General features: G+C 41.3%; 1 protein-coding gene across 3 annotated transcripts in view; it reads right to left on the bottom strand.

The window, feature by feature from the left end:
* Nucleotides 1-595: 595 nt before the first annotated feature.
* The window catches only part of LANCL2 (LanC like glutathione S-transferase 2), a 54,321-nt gene continuing 38,146 nt past the window's right edge, over nucleotides 596-16,770 (bottom strand). For all 3 annotated transcript variants that reach the window (XM_090142185.1, XM_031599375.2, XM_090142186.1), the window contains 4 exons: nucleotides 13,921-14,103; nucleotides 11,769-11,945; nucleotides 4,986-5,058; nucleotides 596-3,717 (listed from right to left, as the gene is read on the bottom strand). In XM_090142185.1, coding sequence (XP_089998311.1) covers nucleotides 3,602-3,717; nucleotides 4,986-5,058; nucleotides 11,769-11,945; nucleotides 13,921-14,103 — 549 coding nt within the window. In that variant the 3' untranslated portion in view covers nucleotides 596-3,601. The remainder of the gene's footprint in view (nucleotides 3,718-4,985; nucleotides 5,059-11,768; nucleotides 11,946-13,920; nucleotides 14,104-16,770) is intronic.

The raw sequence follows: 16,770 nt of genomic DNA, 5'->3' as shown, positions 1-16,770 counted from the left end.
TGCCTGAAAACAGCACTTTGGTGCCCATGACTCACAGCATTAGGAAGTCCCACCACATTTACCTGGCAACAGCTGCCATAAGATGAAGAAGAATATTTTTAGATTATCTTCAGGTTTGTACCTAGACCCTATTAAATGAGGGGAAGGAAGCAGCAGCAGTTGCTCTCAGTAGCAAAGGGCCATGAATTGGCTTTGTGGAAATAGAAATACTCCTCTTGCTTGCAGAATACTTAGTTTAATTCTGTTAAGTCCTTGCTAAGGGAAAATGTCAAGCTTTCTGAAAGCTGGAAAACCAATATCAGCAAGACAGATATTTCATATATTTGTTCTTAAAAACTACCCAGTCCTAAATACAGTTTGAGCTGCAAACTGTCCAACAGGACGTGACCAAAGGGGAAAGCTCAGTAAAGCTGAGTGAAAAAAAAAAAAAAAAAAAGTGAAGGTTAAGAAGAGATCTGCCCATTCTTTGGCCATTGTTTCATCCTGCAGGACTCTGAAAGTGGAGGCAGCTCAGCAATCTGAGTAGGGAACAGCTCCCAGTGACCGCTGTGGAAAGGAAGGAAATCATACAACACACAAAAGAACTGCACACAGATTACCACCACATAACTTGATCTTTACTAATAAAGCCAAAGAACAACACATCAGCATTTTTTCCTCTTTTTCTGCCCAAAGAACATCTCCATTTTTAACACTACGGCTTTTTGCAACAGATGGACTACTACACGTGGACAAAGCAAAACAGGGAATATTTAGCCATTTTCCACATTTTAGTTTGATGAGATTTCTGAAAATGGTGTCTTGTTAAAATGCATTTTTTCCACCCCTTCCCACAATACACTTTGTAACAGGTGCCTGGATATCACAAGGTGTAAAACAGAAAGGAGGAGCTGCAGTGAGAGCCATGTGAGGAAGACAAAGCAAAGGCACTCGCAGACCTCCTTCTGTGATATATGACATTCCCAGTCTTGCTCAATTCCAAGAGAACCTGGTGCTGGGCTTCACCCCACAGCAGAGCTGCGGTGCAGGAGCACACAGAGGACATGCTCACCCTATTGACTGTGGCAATCACGCACCTCTGATCTCTACTCACTGTTAAGCAGTTCTACATGTGTGTACACCTGCATTTTTTAAACCAGCCGGTAATTTTAATTCTCCCTGTGTTCCAGCCAGCCAACACCATCATATTCCACAGGTGCCATCCCAAGCACAGCAGCCAAGGTGGCTCCCAACAAACGAATGAAAGCCTTCCCCTGTCACCCCCAGCTTGTTGGTCATGAAAGACAGGCCTGGATCACTAGGATAGTGAGTGGCTTCTGTGCTGCATTTGCAGGAGCTCCTGCAGACCTGGCAGAGGAATGCATCCCACCCACTTAACCCAGCGCATGCACTTTACAGCTGTAGAGATGAAGGAGAAAGAAGGGGTGGTGGTTTTCTTTTCTTTTTTTTTTTTTTTTTTAAAACCTCCAGGTCTTCCTTTGTTAGGCTGTCAGACTTCACTGTGAGCTACTTTCCTCCCTGGATTACAGGCAGTAAACCACACAATGACAGAAGAAATACAGACAGAAGAGTTAGACTTTGGCATGCATGCTGCAGCAAAGCATTTCACTTGAGCTGGTACATTCTGCACACTGCCTCCTGTGATCAGCTCCCTGTCCCTCATTGATCCCACTGCTTTCTGCCTCTTACATCAGGTTCACCACAGCTGTTTGCCATGCAATACCCTCCTCCCTGCTGCCTTTCAGAATCTTCCCTCTTGCCTGGCTGCACAGATGCATCTGGGCTCAGTGCCCCCAACAGATCTACTCTTAGAGGAGTGTAAAAGTCTCTCACTGCTCCCAATCTTAACTGACAAATCAGCAGACATTAAGCTCTCTCAGCACTGGCACTGCTGCTATTGCCTAGCAGAACTGAATCCAGAAAACATTAGCACCCCAACGGAATTGGCAACAGACAAGTCAATGTTCAGGTAAGTCACCTGCTACCTGTTTTATGCACGTACAGACATGCATTTCCAAGCCTGACCACAAACACGAGAATTCAGCAGGTGCCAATGGTCGCAGATATCCCAATGGGCACCTGAAAGGTCAGACTCTCAGCCATCTGTCACATTTTCACCTGATGTAAGGTACCAATTAAAATAAGCACCTGAGATGACAGAATACAGCAAGGCCTGTAAGGAAGGTGAGGATGACAACAGAACTTGAACAAGTGAGAGAATGCCACTCTTACCCTTCTCAAATAGTATGCATACTTGTTTGTCTGGAAAACATGAATGCGTTGTAAATGTACATATTTAAGAGTATGTTCCACTTCTCCCAAAGAGCCCTATGTGAGCATATGGAGGCAGAACTCACTAACATTTTGACAGCTGAGAGAAGACTCAATACTCTACAACTCCACTGCACAGCAGGGGGAAGCAAAGCACTAACAACCCAAAATAAACTTCAATTACAGCTTTTAGCAATGGCATACATATTGCTTATTGATCTTCTGCAGCCTCCACAAGCAGCTGGTATTTATCGCTCCTGTCATACAGCATGGGATAAATGCAAAAGGGTAAGGGAGAGGAAGGGAAGGGCCTGGAACAATCCACCTTCTTGATTCAGTAATAATAGTCATCCTGATTAACCAGCATGAGATATAGTGCTGACTTCACCCTTACCTGTACACTGTGTGCTGTTGAAGAGAGATTTATTACAAATCCATGAACCGCACTGGAAAAGCATAGTTACACTGTCCATTCTCTCTTGTTGGAAGCAGAAAGAGGTTAGTTCAGGTAACTCTGCCTGCAGTTTGGTAAGCTCCTAACATGCAGAGGTGGGGATGAGCATCTCCCCCTAGCACACAGACTAGGTGCAGGCAGCCTCTCTTTCTCAATTTCTCTCTCTCTCTCTCTCTCTCTCTCTCTCTCTCTCTCTCTCTCTCAAAAAAAAAAAAAGCTCCTAAAACAGCAGCAAAAGATAAGTCAGTCCACAGGTCACATCCAACCTGATACATTCCTGAAAACTGAGAAGGCCTCATACCACATCATCAAGCAAGGCTGATCTCCATCACCTCAGCTTCTAGGGACCGTGGAGGAGAAAAATGTAGAAAGCAATGAAAAAATGCATGTTTTCCATCTCTTTTTGAAGTTGTCAGCTCACCAGTGAAGCTGAGTACTCTCTTACAGTGAACTCTCTGACATACAGTGGAGCTCTCAGGCTAACCACACTACAGAAAGCAACACTGTTGTTACAGGTCATGCATGAAGGTACAGGATGGAGCTTCACACAGAGAACAGCTCTTTGCTAACAACAAAAGACTCAACAGACAACACCAATAAACATGCAGGTCACGTCAAAGACCTGAAGAAGACAAATACAATGAAAGAGAGAAAGTTCAAAAGTTGATTTCTCTCGTTCTGCATGTGAAGGTGTCACTTTAACAGAACTTAAACGTAGCTTCTCTCAATTCATGCTCTAAGGACTTCATGTCCCTTGGGGCAGGAGAAGTGAGAAACAGTTTATCCATCAATCAGCTTAGGGTTATGTTGGCTCTGTATCTGAGGCACTAAACAGTCTCATCTCTTTTGGCATGTGTTTAATTTCCAAAGAACCCTTTAGCTGTCCTGTTCCATTTTGTCTTCTCTCTTCTGAGGTCCAAGTTCAAACGCTGGAAACCGGGAAGTCTCTGGTACTGAAATATCTGAGAGGAAGTGAATAGCTCCAGCCATACCTAAAAAGTAAGGAGACAGGTTTTTTGCATCTGGGACATTAAAATATCACTGACATTGACAGCAAAGGCAATCTAGCACCTTGCTAAGTCTTTTTGGAGTAAACGTACAGCTTCTAGAAAGGCAAATTTATCTGTATTTGCCTAGGAAACTAAGTTTCGCTTGAAAAGATCAAAGCCAAGAACAGGCTTATCTCTGCTACTGTCTTTTTAGCGGCACAATCTCAATGCTACTTCAATTAAGAGAAAATAAATCCCAATTTGGACCACCTCTCACATTTTGAGCAACTCTCATTGGTCACTTCATGGGTCAAAAAGTAAAGGTGCAATCTTATTACTCCTGTGATATACTCCTTTGTTCTTTATTCATAAAGGGGGCAGCCAGAAGCACTAATACTGCCATCCTCTCATAAAATTCATAGGGAGACAACTATAGGGCCACTCTTGCTATAGAAGAACAGCACACAGATACAATCTCACTTTTATAATCAAGCAAAATTCCTACTGTATCAGAAACTGAGCACACAAACACAAGATTTTTTTCTTAGATGCAGGCATTTGATAGAAATGAGTAGAACGATTCCATAAGAACCGTGTGCACCTTCCCATGTATACACATATGTGCTGAAATGGACAACTTCAAGCATAGTTTTAAGAAACAAAAAAAATAGTATTATTTTTTCCTCAAATTTGACATATGGAGGTCTTTAAAAAAAAAAAATCACATTAAAAAATGAAATAAAATGTGCACTGAAGCAGAAATCATCCTGACTATTGTTGGCATTACTCCACATCAAGCTTCTAAGCTCTTCTACTACATACTGTCTGCTTCTTCCTTCTACAAATGCCTACAAGGGATCTCCCAGGGATAAGAATGCCTGTACTTTTTTCCCCACAAACATCAGCACAATAACTCTGTATTTATAAGAGATGCATACAACTACTGCTCTCTTGTGTTTATGCCTTGGGTTGGTTTAGTTGTAAAATAAACCTGCTTCGTGTGTTGTAGTTTCACTTACTTGTGATAGGTGGCACATTAGGCTCACTGCTCTCAGAATAGCAGCACTGTTTTATATCCTACTTATCTGTGATTCCTTGCTACTGTGTTATAAAACTTAATGATGAGATACGGTGTAGAAAAAATGTTACAAATAAAGAAAACATATAAAGCTCTAGGAAAATATTTCCAAACTCCCAAGCATGTCCCAAAACTACAAGGTAGCCCTTCTATTCTGTATAATACAATACTATTTGCAATACAATCACTTTACCTTCAAAAAGAGAATAAGGGCGGTCAGGAATACGGCATCCATGTGCACCATATTCCAAACACCATTCAGCAAACTGTGGGAAACATAAAATATATTTATTGATTAACTTTAAGGTTGTTAAATGCAAGTTTGAAGATCTGCATGGGAAGACATTTTAACAGGTACTAAATGTAAAATAGTGTAAGCAGAGACACAACACAGGAATTACTGTCCTAGACTAATTACTCCCACTTCATTCATGACAAAGATGCAATTACTCTTTGAAATATGTATTTCCACAGCAGGAGTTTCAACTTTGCAACAACATTATTAGGTGGGCTGTACTTAACTGCTGGTTTTTAAATCAACTGTGCAACATACCAATGAAGAAATACTACAAGTACAGATATGAACAGTTTCTAATTCAGAAATTTTCTAATATAACATCAGTTCTTATCTGTCTCAGTGCTTAACTCATCCAGTTGCTTATGACTTAAAGAGCTGTTAACTGCATTTTGATTTTCTTCCACTTCCATACGCTGACTTAGAATATTAAATCTCCAACTGCCATTACTTAGCTTTATTTATTTTCTCTCCCCAAGTCTTAGGAAAAAATTATCATAAATAGTCAGTTATGGTCATCAATATTTTGTTGCAGAAAATGGAATACCTTTTAAAAACAAGTTAACAGTATTTTTCTTGTGTTTGATCAATATTGCTGGAGTAGCTACACTAGATATACACTACTTAAAAACCACATCTGAATCAATTTAACAGCAACAATCCAATTCTCCTTTGAAATGCTTATGGCTGCCCAGAGCACGCATGGGGCACATGTGTTCCCCTGGCATTTCTGAATTTGGAAGCAAACCACTGCTTAGCCAAAATACAGTGATAAGAGTACAAGATTTCTGCAAAGCAAAGAAGTGAGAGAATTTTCCTTGCTTCCCCCTGTGACTTCTGCTGTAGCAAGCAGCCTGTCCTACTCACTAGAGAGAGTGCCCAGGCTCTGGAGTTGGAGCTACGTGGCATGTGAACAGGCTCCCAGACCCATCAAATCGTTAAACAGAAAGATCAAAGTGTGGTATTTCACTCCTTCCCAGCACCACACTCCCACCCACACTGTTCTCTCTAATCATCTGGAGGATGGATTCCTTCACTTGGTACAAGTGTGTGTGTGCATGTGAGAACGTCTTGACAAAATCCAGCAATAAACCCACATTGTGGTCCATGCTGTTACTAAGAAATGATTAATGAGTTTTGGGCCTGTCACAGGTATAGATATTCAAACTACAGTTTACTTGTCTGTGCAATCTTCTCTTCCATGCAGGAGACAGAACACATTTATGGCATGTTTCTAAATTGCAATCAATTCTTGCAATATCTATATCTTACTGTGTATAAGCCCTTACTATTATTTCCAGTCTACGAACTTCAAAAGAAATAAACAAAATGCACTCCTAGGCACAATCTGTTTAGAAACTCCTAGCTTCAGTACAACTCACAGATCCTGTAAGCCATATTAATGTCTCTGTTAAACCAAGGAAAAATAAATCTCTTCTAGCAGGAAGACATCTGCCATTACTTAACACACAAGATGAAAAAACCTGTCATCAAGAAAGAGCCATTCAGACGTTGGAAGTTCTGTTCTGAATCTAAAAAAAAACAACAAACAAAACAAAAACCCAGAACCCCAACAAAACAAAGCATCATGGAATTATACAATGGCTTGGGTTGAAAGAAACCTCAAGGATCATCAAGTTCCAACCTTCCTGCTACAGGCAAGGCTGCCAAACACTAGATCAAAAATATCAGAAAGCTATAACAAAGTCTCCCTGCAGCCCTCTCTTCTCCAGACTAAACAAGCCCAGCTCCTTTAGCCTGTCTTCATAGGAGAGGTGCTCTATCCCTCTGATCTTCTCCGAGGCCCTCTTCAAGACCATCTTCCAAAAAATTGACATCTTTCCAGTGCTGGGGACTCCAGACCTGGATGCAATACTCAGATGAGTCCTCGTGAGGGCAGAGCAGAGAGCACCTTTCATCCTGCAGACCAGGATACAGTTGGCTTTTTTCTAGGCCACAAGGGCACACTGCTGTGAAGTTTTTCATCTACCAGGACTCTTAAGTAGTTCTTGACAGGGTGCTCTCAAGGATTTACTCCCCCAGTCTATACACGTACCTGGGATTACCCTGCACTTTACTTTGTTGAACCTTATTAGATGCACACAGACCCATCTTTCAGTTTATTCTATCATCTATGTCATTACTAAAGGTGTTAAAGAGTACCCACCTCACAACAGACTCCTGGAGGAAAATGCTCATCACCAGCCTTGACCTGGTCATAGAGCCACTGACCACAGCCCGCTGACTGCGACCTTTCAACCAATTTCTTACCCACCAAATAGCCCACCTTTCAAATTCATCTCTCTCCAATCTAGAGAAAAGGATGTGGTGGGGAAGAATGCCAAAGGCCTTGCTGGAATCCAGGAAGATGACATCATTTGCCTTCCACCAACGCAGTCACTTCATCAGAGGTGGCCAGCAGATTGGTAAGGCATGACATTCCCTTGGGGAAGCCATGCTGGCTGTCTCAGATCACCCACTTGTCTCTCATGTGTCTTAATATGCCTTCTACAAGTACCTGTTCCATGGTCTTCTCAGGCACAGAGATGAGGCTCATCAGCCTGTAGTTCCCTGGGTCCTCCTTCCTCCCTTTCTTAAAAATGGGAGGGACATTTCCCTTTTTCCAGTCACTGGAGACTTAGCCTGACGGCCAGGGCTTTTTAAATATGATGGAGAGAGCCTTGGCAACTGCATCAGCCAGCTCCTTTAAGTCCCTGAGATGCATGTCAGATAGCCCCATAGACTTGTACACATTTAGTCTCATGAGGACTCGCTCTGCCCTCACAGTGGAGGGGGAGTTTGCTATTCCAGGTCCCACCTAAAGGTTCAGGGATGCGAGCTTCAGGAATGTGAGATATACACAAATCCTGGCTGCCAGCAAAGACTGAGGTGAAGAACTCACTGAGTACTTCATACTTCTCCACATCCGCTGTAGCCAGTTCTCCTTTCCCATTTACCAGAGAAGGTACAATCTCTTTGGCCTGTGTCTTCTGACTAATGCACCTAAAGAACCCCTACTTGTTCTTTTTAACATCCCTCACCAAGTTCAGTTCCATCTGTGCCTTGGCCTTCCTAGTCTCATCTCTGCATGTCTGGATAGCATCCCTGTATTCTACCCAGGTTTGACCAGCTGCTCCTTGCTGGTGTTAGCCTCCTCTACCTGTTTTCTTATTCTAAGAGATAGAGGGCTCTTGTGCTCTGAGAAAGGCATCCTTAAAACAAGCCAGCTTTGCTCCAGTCCTTTGTCTCTAAGGACAGCTTCCTAGAAGATCTTGTCCAACAATTCCTTGAACAGCCCAAAGATTGCTCTCCCTCTCTAATTATCTCTTTTGCCTTGGTGTGTAAAGGTCCAGTAATACTTCACTTCTGGTTGCTTTGTCCAATACCTGAATCATAGAGTTGATGCCAATGGACTTGACTTCAGGAGTTGATATCTCCCACCGAGATGAGAGCCAGTGAACGCAATATCTCTTGCAGTTGAAGCAAGGAGGCCTCATCAACAAGCTCCTCCTGATCAGACAGCCTGTAGTAAATCCCAACTATTAGTTGTCCTTTACTGTTCTCAGCCCTAGGTCTTAAACCACAGGCTCTCAACCTGTTCCTGCTTTCAGAGGGAGCTCCTAACAGTCTATCCACTTTCTAACATATACATCAACTCCCCCACTCCTACCTTGTCTGTTCCTTCTAAAAAACTTACAGCCCTCAAAAGTGGTATTCCAATTATGCAAATCATCCTACCATGTTACTGCAATCTTAGTCTTAGCAGTAAGATCTTAGTTTTCTAAGTGCACCACAGTTTCATGCTGCATGCATGCATACAGGCACTTTGCCTGGCCTTTCAGATGCATTACCTTTCCTAGAGAAACCCTCCCACAAACCCCTGGGACAAATCTGAGATTTTCCCCCACTGCTTCCTAAACTGAGTGTTCCCTGGCTCTCTCGCTCAGCAGTACACCGGTGATGACAGTATGCTGTGGTGATGAGATCGGACAGCTTGCTGCCTAGTATATTCTTGCCCCTGAGCCACCACAACCCCCCAGAAAATCCAAAAATATAGCACACCATCATTTAATCACAAGCACGAGGCTTGGATGCTCTCTGGAGCCCAGGATGCCCTTTCTTCTCACAGACAGGTTAGCTAGAAGCAGTACAGCATCCTGGGAGCCCTTCTGACAATGAAGTTGTGCAGATGAAAGTGGGGTTCAAATCTCTGTGAGCAATTGCCTTTCAATTTCTTCATTTGTGTAACAGTATATCAGCTTCCGATAGGTAAACAGGGACTTTTTTCCCCAGGTCTCATGTTTTTCTGTGAACAAATATCTTGGAGGGGAGCTATCTAGTCCTCTCAGTTGCATGTTTTTAGGTACTAACACAGCTACACCTGCTTCCCTGCATGCTCTGTCTCAAAAATAAGACTTCAAGAATGTCCAAGACAAACTCCTATGCCCATTTCAATATTTCTTATCCAGGGAGAAGAGCCTTATAGGGCCTGACTGAATATCACAACATCTATAGCAGAATGTCTGCAAATACACTGCCAGGCTCGAACTGCAGTGGGCACCTACAGCAAAAAAATAGGCTTTGGTTCATTGTCACATCTTTATTCTCAAATGCATTTCAGGTATGAAATCTCAGAATCACAGAATGGGTTGGGTTTGAAGGGACCTCAAGGATAATCAAGCTCCAACCCGCCCCCCCAAAACCTCCATATCTAATACTACACCAGGCTGCCCAGGGCCCCATCCAACCTGGCCTTGAAGACCTTCAGGGTTTTCAAAGAGGTCCACCACCTCTCTAGGCAGTCTGTTCCAGCACCTCACCACACTCGTAGTAAAGAATTTTCCCCGATATCCACCCTAAATCTTCCCTCCTTCAACTTAAAATCATTTCCCCTTGTCCTGCTGTTATCTACCCTTTCAAAGAGTTGATTCCCCTCCTGTTTGTAGGCTCCCTTTAGGTACTGAAAGGCTGCACTGAGGTCACCCCGCAGCATTCTCTTCTCCAAGCAGAACAAGCCCAGCTCCCTTAGCCTGTCAAAGCAGGCACATCTTTTTGCAGCTAGGATGCGAAGTTTGCTAACCTCCCCAGATTAGCCTGGGCAGAGCTCCTGAGCAACATTTTTGTCTGCCTCTTTTTCTTACAGATGGGGGTCAGCATGCAGGCACCTGGGAGCTGGGCTTCCTGCACAGGCACCACACAGTGACAGTGTGCCTTCCTGGTCTCCCTGGTGCTTGATGTCACCAAGTCTGTATACAGCCTCACTGCAGGTGTGTGCACATCCAGACGTTCTTCCAGGGAAAACTGGCACAATATATAAAAATACCATATATAGCATATGAAAAGAGGGAGGGGGGGGGGGGGGGAAGGGAGAACAGAAAGTATATTTTTTCTACCCAGATTTTCACACATTCTGGATTTAATTTTCTGTTGCATTTCAAAAGAATTTCCCATTGTTTTCGTATTTCTATTTCCAGATGTTCTTCTTGACAATTTTTAATGTAGTTTTTTCTTTCCTTTATTTCAAATCATCTTCTTTGGCTCTGAACTGAGCATGCGTGCTTTCCTCTAGCTTTGTACAGAAGAACTATAGGGCTCCCCTGGTCAAGAAATGCAGAGCAACAGAAATTGGCAGCACTGCAGAGAGCTCCCTGAAAACATACAGCAGAGGATGATGACAGGGAGACACTGACAGCTGTGCTGAAAGCCATGCATGCTCAGTAGTGTAGCTCACACTTCAGCAGTGGATGAGTCTACAATTAATGTCACATATTTACCATGGCAGTGTTAGGGGTTTATTGTATTTTCTAGGATGCATAGAGGTAACCTCATGGCTGGTAGATAGGTAAACGTAAGATGACATAAATATCAACTTTTTAAAGCTCTGCTGGTGGTGGACAGGCTGACAGTAGAGGTGAAAGCAGTAGCTTTCAATGTGGCTCATCTGTAAGAGCCCAGGATGCAACTCATCAAATCTCCCACTGTACTACCTTTAAACAAACCTCAATTAAATAGCTATATATGAAACATGAAATTCAGTATCAGTAAATTAAGTAGAAAACAAAACAAAAAGCTCTTTTGAGATCAAGAAAAAGGGGCAAAAAAAGCTTTCTTCTTTGAGAATTGCTAGCATAATCAGAGCTGATAGCAGTTGATAGCAGAACCTAGATCGGCAGAAAAATTCTGAGCATGTCTTTCTTTACAATTTGTATTAATGAAAAAAAAATCTAAATGAGCAGTTTAATAACTGCAATTCAGAGCTCTGAAAGCCCCAGACACTAGTTCGAAAACAAATAATTACAAAAGACTACAAACAGCATTTGCTTGAGGAGTTGAGGATGACAGTAGATCTCTCAATGGAATAATTAGCACCACATAACATTCATCTCTCATTGTTCAGGCAGGCTAATTTTCAGACATTTACACCACAGTGAAGTGAACTTCAGTCTACATATTAAGACATAAGGGTCCACACAAGCAGACTTGCAGTTGTCTAGTCCAGACATTAGTTAAGAGGAATATGTGATGCTATGCTCTTGTCCCACCAAGTTAGCTTCAGATGTCACAGTAAACAGCTTAGTCTGATCACTCTATTTACTCTACCACATAGAAATGAAAGGAAAATTACATGAAATAAAATGCAGGAAAGGGAACAGTAATTTTGTTCGGATGCAGAAAGCTCACCTTGCAAGCTCGGTAGAGGTACTTTTTGTCCTGAGTTAGGTTATAGAGAGACAAGAAGGAGTAGCCATTGCCAGCAGTACCATGGCAGATCCCATAGCCTTTTCTCAATAAACCTCTTTGCCAGATGACATCACTACACTCCATAGCATCTTTCAAGTACTTGTCCTCTTTAAAAGTCTGTGAAACAAGAACAAACACATAAATAGCAGTATTAACAAAAACAAAAGTATGATGAACCTGGAAAATGCTTTGCTATAGGGATGAAGTTTTTCATATACAGTTTATTTTGAATTTTAAGACCCCATCCATCACAGACTCACTTTTCTTCTAAGTTGCTTCTTTTTTCCCTGCATGGAAAAAGGAAAGTTTTAAAGTTTTTGTATCTGAAATGAGGATTCCAAAGAAAAAAACCTCAAGTTCATGGCCCTTGGTTCCACAGGCTGTAATCAATTTGAAAGGTACACGATCCTGTTATACTTCCCTCCCATCCCCTCCAATCACTATATTATTTGGTTTGAAATAGAGAAATATAATTCTTGGTCTCCAAGAAATGCAACAATACTGGCCATCAAATTTGGTCCTAGAGTTAGGTTCTCATCCTTCTGAGTAATTCTTGCTGGTTATTCACTGCCTGCTTTCAACTCCATGCCAAAAAATGCAAGAGAAAAGTAACTCTTTGCAAAGAACAGGGCTCTCTTCTCTATCTAGAAGTAGGAACACTCCATTACCTTGATTAGTACTTGCACCGGAAGTAATCAGAGGCAACAGCCAATCTGAGCAAAGGACCAGATTTACAAAATATACTGAAGTGCATTTTGAGCACAACTGTATCAAATTCTGAGCCCATTGAGGGAGCAGAAAAAGAAACAAGTAGCTTAAGCTGAACAGCACCAGACTTCCATCTAAATAACATTCTGTTCTCCTGTGCCTGAGTCACACAATAGATTAACAAGACAAAGAAAGAATAATAATTTATGCACTACTGTAGATGTTTTTTTGCAGATGGCATCCTCTGCAAAGATGCTATTTATTACGGTAAGAATCTTGAATGTTAAGTGTTTCTAGTAAATCCATAATCTTGATAAAGAAGGTCTCCCTTTTTGATCAGAGTCTGTCAGCTACTCAGTAGTAATCAAATGAAGGTCTGGCAACAGCATTTGATTTCCAGGACTAATGTTGCTGTCTGTTATCAGATGTCCCAGTGCTTGATGTGTAAGCACAGCCAGCACAACACACTCCAATTTTTCTTAATTTTTCAAAGAGCAGATAAAAGAGAAAAAGAATAATACACTTTGTCACATAAAAAGAGGACAAAAGGAAACTGCTAAACAGAACTTGGTCCTATTCTTCTCATGCCTTGGAAAGGTCTGCAGTGATAAGCTGGCCTCCTACTACAGTCCAAAGCAAAAGCAAATCTGACTGCTGCTGCTTTTAGCAGTGCTGTAAGCAATTTACAGTTCACATTTCACAGGTAGCAGCATAAGTAATTATTCCATAAACAAAACCTGCTTTTTATCAGCTCACCCAGAAGCCAAGGAGGGCGTCAAATGCAGAAATCAATTTGCATAAATTTAATTAAATGGCACACTTTCAAATTTCATACAAATCAGAAGTGCACAACGCAAGCAAGATAGCCAATCTAGTTAAGGACGGAAAGGAGCAAGCAGCAGGCTCAATATAGCTCAGGAGTTACATCTACGCCCTACAAAGAGCCTGGCATCTTTGTTCTGACATTAAGTTCTGAAGTACTGTAACAAAATAATGGAGTAATTCAGAAAGACATTCTATAGCATAACACATGAACCTACATTTTTAAAAACCAACATAATTCTTAAAATGCTTGGGATGAAGATTAAAATAGCTTAGGTCAGAACCAGGATTCTGATATCAAACTGCTTAACTACGTTGGCTCTTTTTCAAGAAAGGCAAGTTTATTAACAACTAACACCCCGAGAAGCAATTTTGTTTATTACTTCTTTACAAACATTCTTACATATAGTTTTGAGATATTTAGGTGCCTAGCCCAGGGTTCTCGTCTGAAAGCCTAGATCCAGAAAGACTTAAAACAGACTCAGAATCTACATAGAGGTCTTTCTGGAGGGAAAAAAAAAAAAAAAAAAAAAAGGACTTATACAAACACAGAATGATTCACCTTATAAGCTTGCATGAGCATGTGGATGACTCCAGGGGCACCATGGCACCAGTGAACCAATCTGTCAGTCTCATTGCTCAGTGACGATGGGTAATTCCCAGATCTGAATTTTTTATGACGCACATAGTCAATGCTTGGCTTCACCAACTCTGTCAAGGTCTCCTGATCCACATTTGCAATTGGCTAAAGACAACACAGAGAAAAAAAAAAATCGAAGTAGTAATAAATTGGGTATCAACAATTATGTGCCCTATTTTCAAGTACTCTACATATACACCCTTGATCCAAAATACTTTGTCACTTCAGACAGATTTAATTAGTGTCTGCTCACAACATCCTTACAAAGAGAGTAATACAACAAACAAAGAAACTGGGACACCCAGTTGTTACCTGTCTTACTTGAGGCGACATAGAAAGACTACAGAAGAACTGAAAACAGGATGCAGCTTCCAAGATGCCCAGGCCTCTATTTATATCTTAATACTTACAGGCTAAGAGTACTTACAGGAAAAAGACAGTTTTATAGATTAGTTGCTTATAACACTTACTTAAAACACAGTGAGTTACGCATTTTAAAAATAACTCACGTGGACAAACCTGACAAACGTTTATTAAGGTTAAAGTTTTCCACTGCAAACAGAACTCCATGAAGCTATGGATTATAAAACTGCATTTCTAATGTCAGAAGCAACAGCTACTTCTCAAAGCACCTAAGTATCTTTTTTCTAGGCATTCATCCTTGGATTATTCTTCTGAATCTTTCTTTCCTTTCTTCCATTTAGTTTACATCCTTCCCAAAAGGCAAATGAATCCATCACACTGCACTTCCTCAGTATCTGTTGGGTCTGTAGCTGTTCTTAGTTGATATTCCTTCCTCTACCAGCCCACTTCACAGTATTTTCATAACAAAGCTCTCTATTTTTACACAGCCTAGATACTTTAATGAATTCCAGCAACTGGTAGAACAACTGTGGGAGTCTACAGAAGCTAATAACTGAGCTATTTTGGTTACAAATGACTTGTCTTTGCTGATTATGTCATACAATTTTACTGTTTCCTACCAGCACATTCGCATTCAAGGGCTAAGAATGCTGCTACCGTTCACGGTCCTATAGCGACATGATTTTAAGTATCTATATTAGTAACCTGAAATAATAACCTCTACCCCAGTTAGGAAAGCTATGCTGGACTCCTGCCCACTATATCACTAGAGCAAATTCCTCTTCTGTACTTTTCTGAGTGCAAAGACATCTGAATATAGATCAGCTATTCATGAAGAACACCTTGGAGTTAATAAGCCCAGAGCATGAAAGGTCTCAGGGAATCTTTATTTCAGGACACTGATTTCATATTGGAATCCTGCAGCAGAAGGTAAAGACAGGCACCAGCAATAAGTGCTATTCAGTTTTGAGCTGTGCAAGGCAAGCAGAGTCCAGGGTTTAAGTGAGCTTGTGACTGTCACAAGAACAGAATTCTTTACATACCTTTCTTCTCACTATATGCTTCTATAAAGATGTAAGCACAAGCAAGTTCCTTTCTCCTGAACTGCTGAGATTCCTGTCACCTAACTGTCAACAGCAAAAAAGTAACCCACTGATATATGTCCTGATTATCTAGCCAAGAGGACATATACTCCAATAGATATTTTTGTCTCAGCATTGGTGAAGGAGTTGGAGATTTCCCAGCTATAGAATCACCTCCTCTGCCTCCTGGATTACTTATTTTCCCTGTAGTTGTCTGTAAGCAGATCCTAGACACATTCCCTCACAAAGATGTTATACAGAAGCAGTAATCAGTGGTCTTTGTATCTCAGGTGCTAATTTGGATGCCTTCTCTGTTACCAAAGAACCACCCAGCAAATCATATCATGAATTTTTTGCTGAATATATAGACAAATTTTCCTCATATGGAGTAGGAGGGATGGGGGAAGGATGGACTTTGATATGTCATCTTCATCTACAGCAGATGACTCAACTCTCTGTGTGACTCACAATGTTTAATGTACAGTGAAAACACAGTAATCTAATGCTGCATAAACAATGGCTTCGTGGTAATTCTTAAAAACAGCAATTGTGTGTAAAGGAAAAGACATTTATGATTTTACCATGTAGACAGAGTAGAGCTTAAACAAGAATGCACTGCATCCATGGTATCAGACTTTGAATAGCAAATAAAGGACGGAGTCTTTGAGAAGACTTCTTTAAAGAAATGGATGTTTCTCAGAAAACCCAGTGAAAAAAAAATGGAAGTCAGGTAAGATAAGGTAGCTGGAAAGGGTGAACCATTTTATCAGGGTCAGCAGGAAGTGAAGATAAGGACACAGTAAATTAGAGCATCCTGAGGCATCAGTCAGATGTCCACTGTACAAAAGACCCCTGGTAGCAGAGCATCAGCCACTTCCACATCAAAAGTCAGCTGCTTTAGCATGGTAGAAGTGGTGTAAGCTAATCTGAAGCAGATGGGGAAAAGTCACAGCATCTTTTGCAAATGAGGAATGACTGAGCAGTAGCAACAGTTAATGCTACCTCATCACTTTTGTAAAGAGCATTTGTACAGATCTTTAGGCTGTGAGGTGGGGATGTACATTCCTTCCACTTGCCTGAAGGACAGTCATTTTCCATAAGCCGATAAGAAAATTACCAATGATGCATAGACTGACAGCATCTTTCAAAACCAGAAAATTGTATGATACAGATTTTGCAGCTTTATGGCCAACTTTGTAACAAAACATAAGGCGCTACTTCCAGATTGTACAACAGAAGAATAGACATACAGGTCTGTTTCGAGAAACATCATACTACTATTTGAGGATATAAAAATCAGTGGGAAGAAGGGATTTAAGTATGGTGT

This window comes from Phasianus colchicus, chromosome 6 (genome assembly GCF_987193195.1).
Source record: "Phasianus colchicus chromosome 6, bPhaCol1.hap1.1, whole genome shotgun sequence".
Classification (NCBI taxonomy): domain Eukaryota; kingdom Metazoa; phylum Chordata; class Aves; order Galliformes; family Phasianidae; genus Phasianus; species Phasianus colchicus.
Note: the sequence above shows the minus strand (reverse complement) of the source record. Positions and strands in the feature narration are given on the sequence as shown.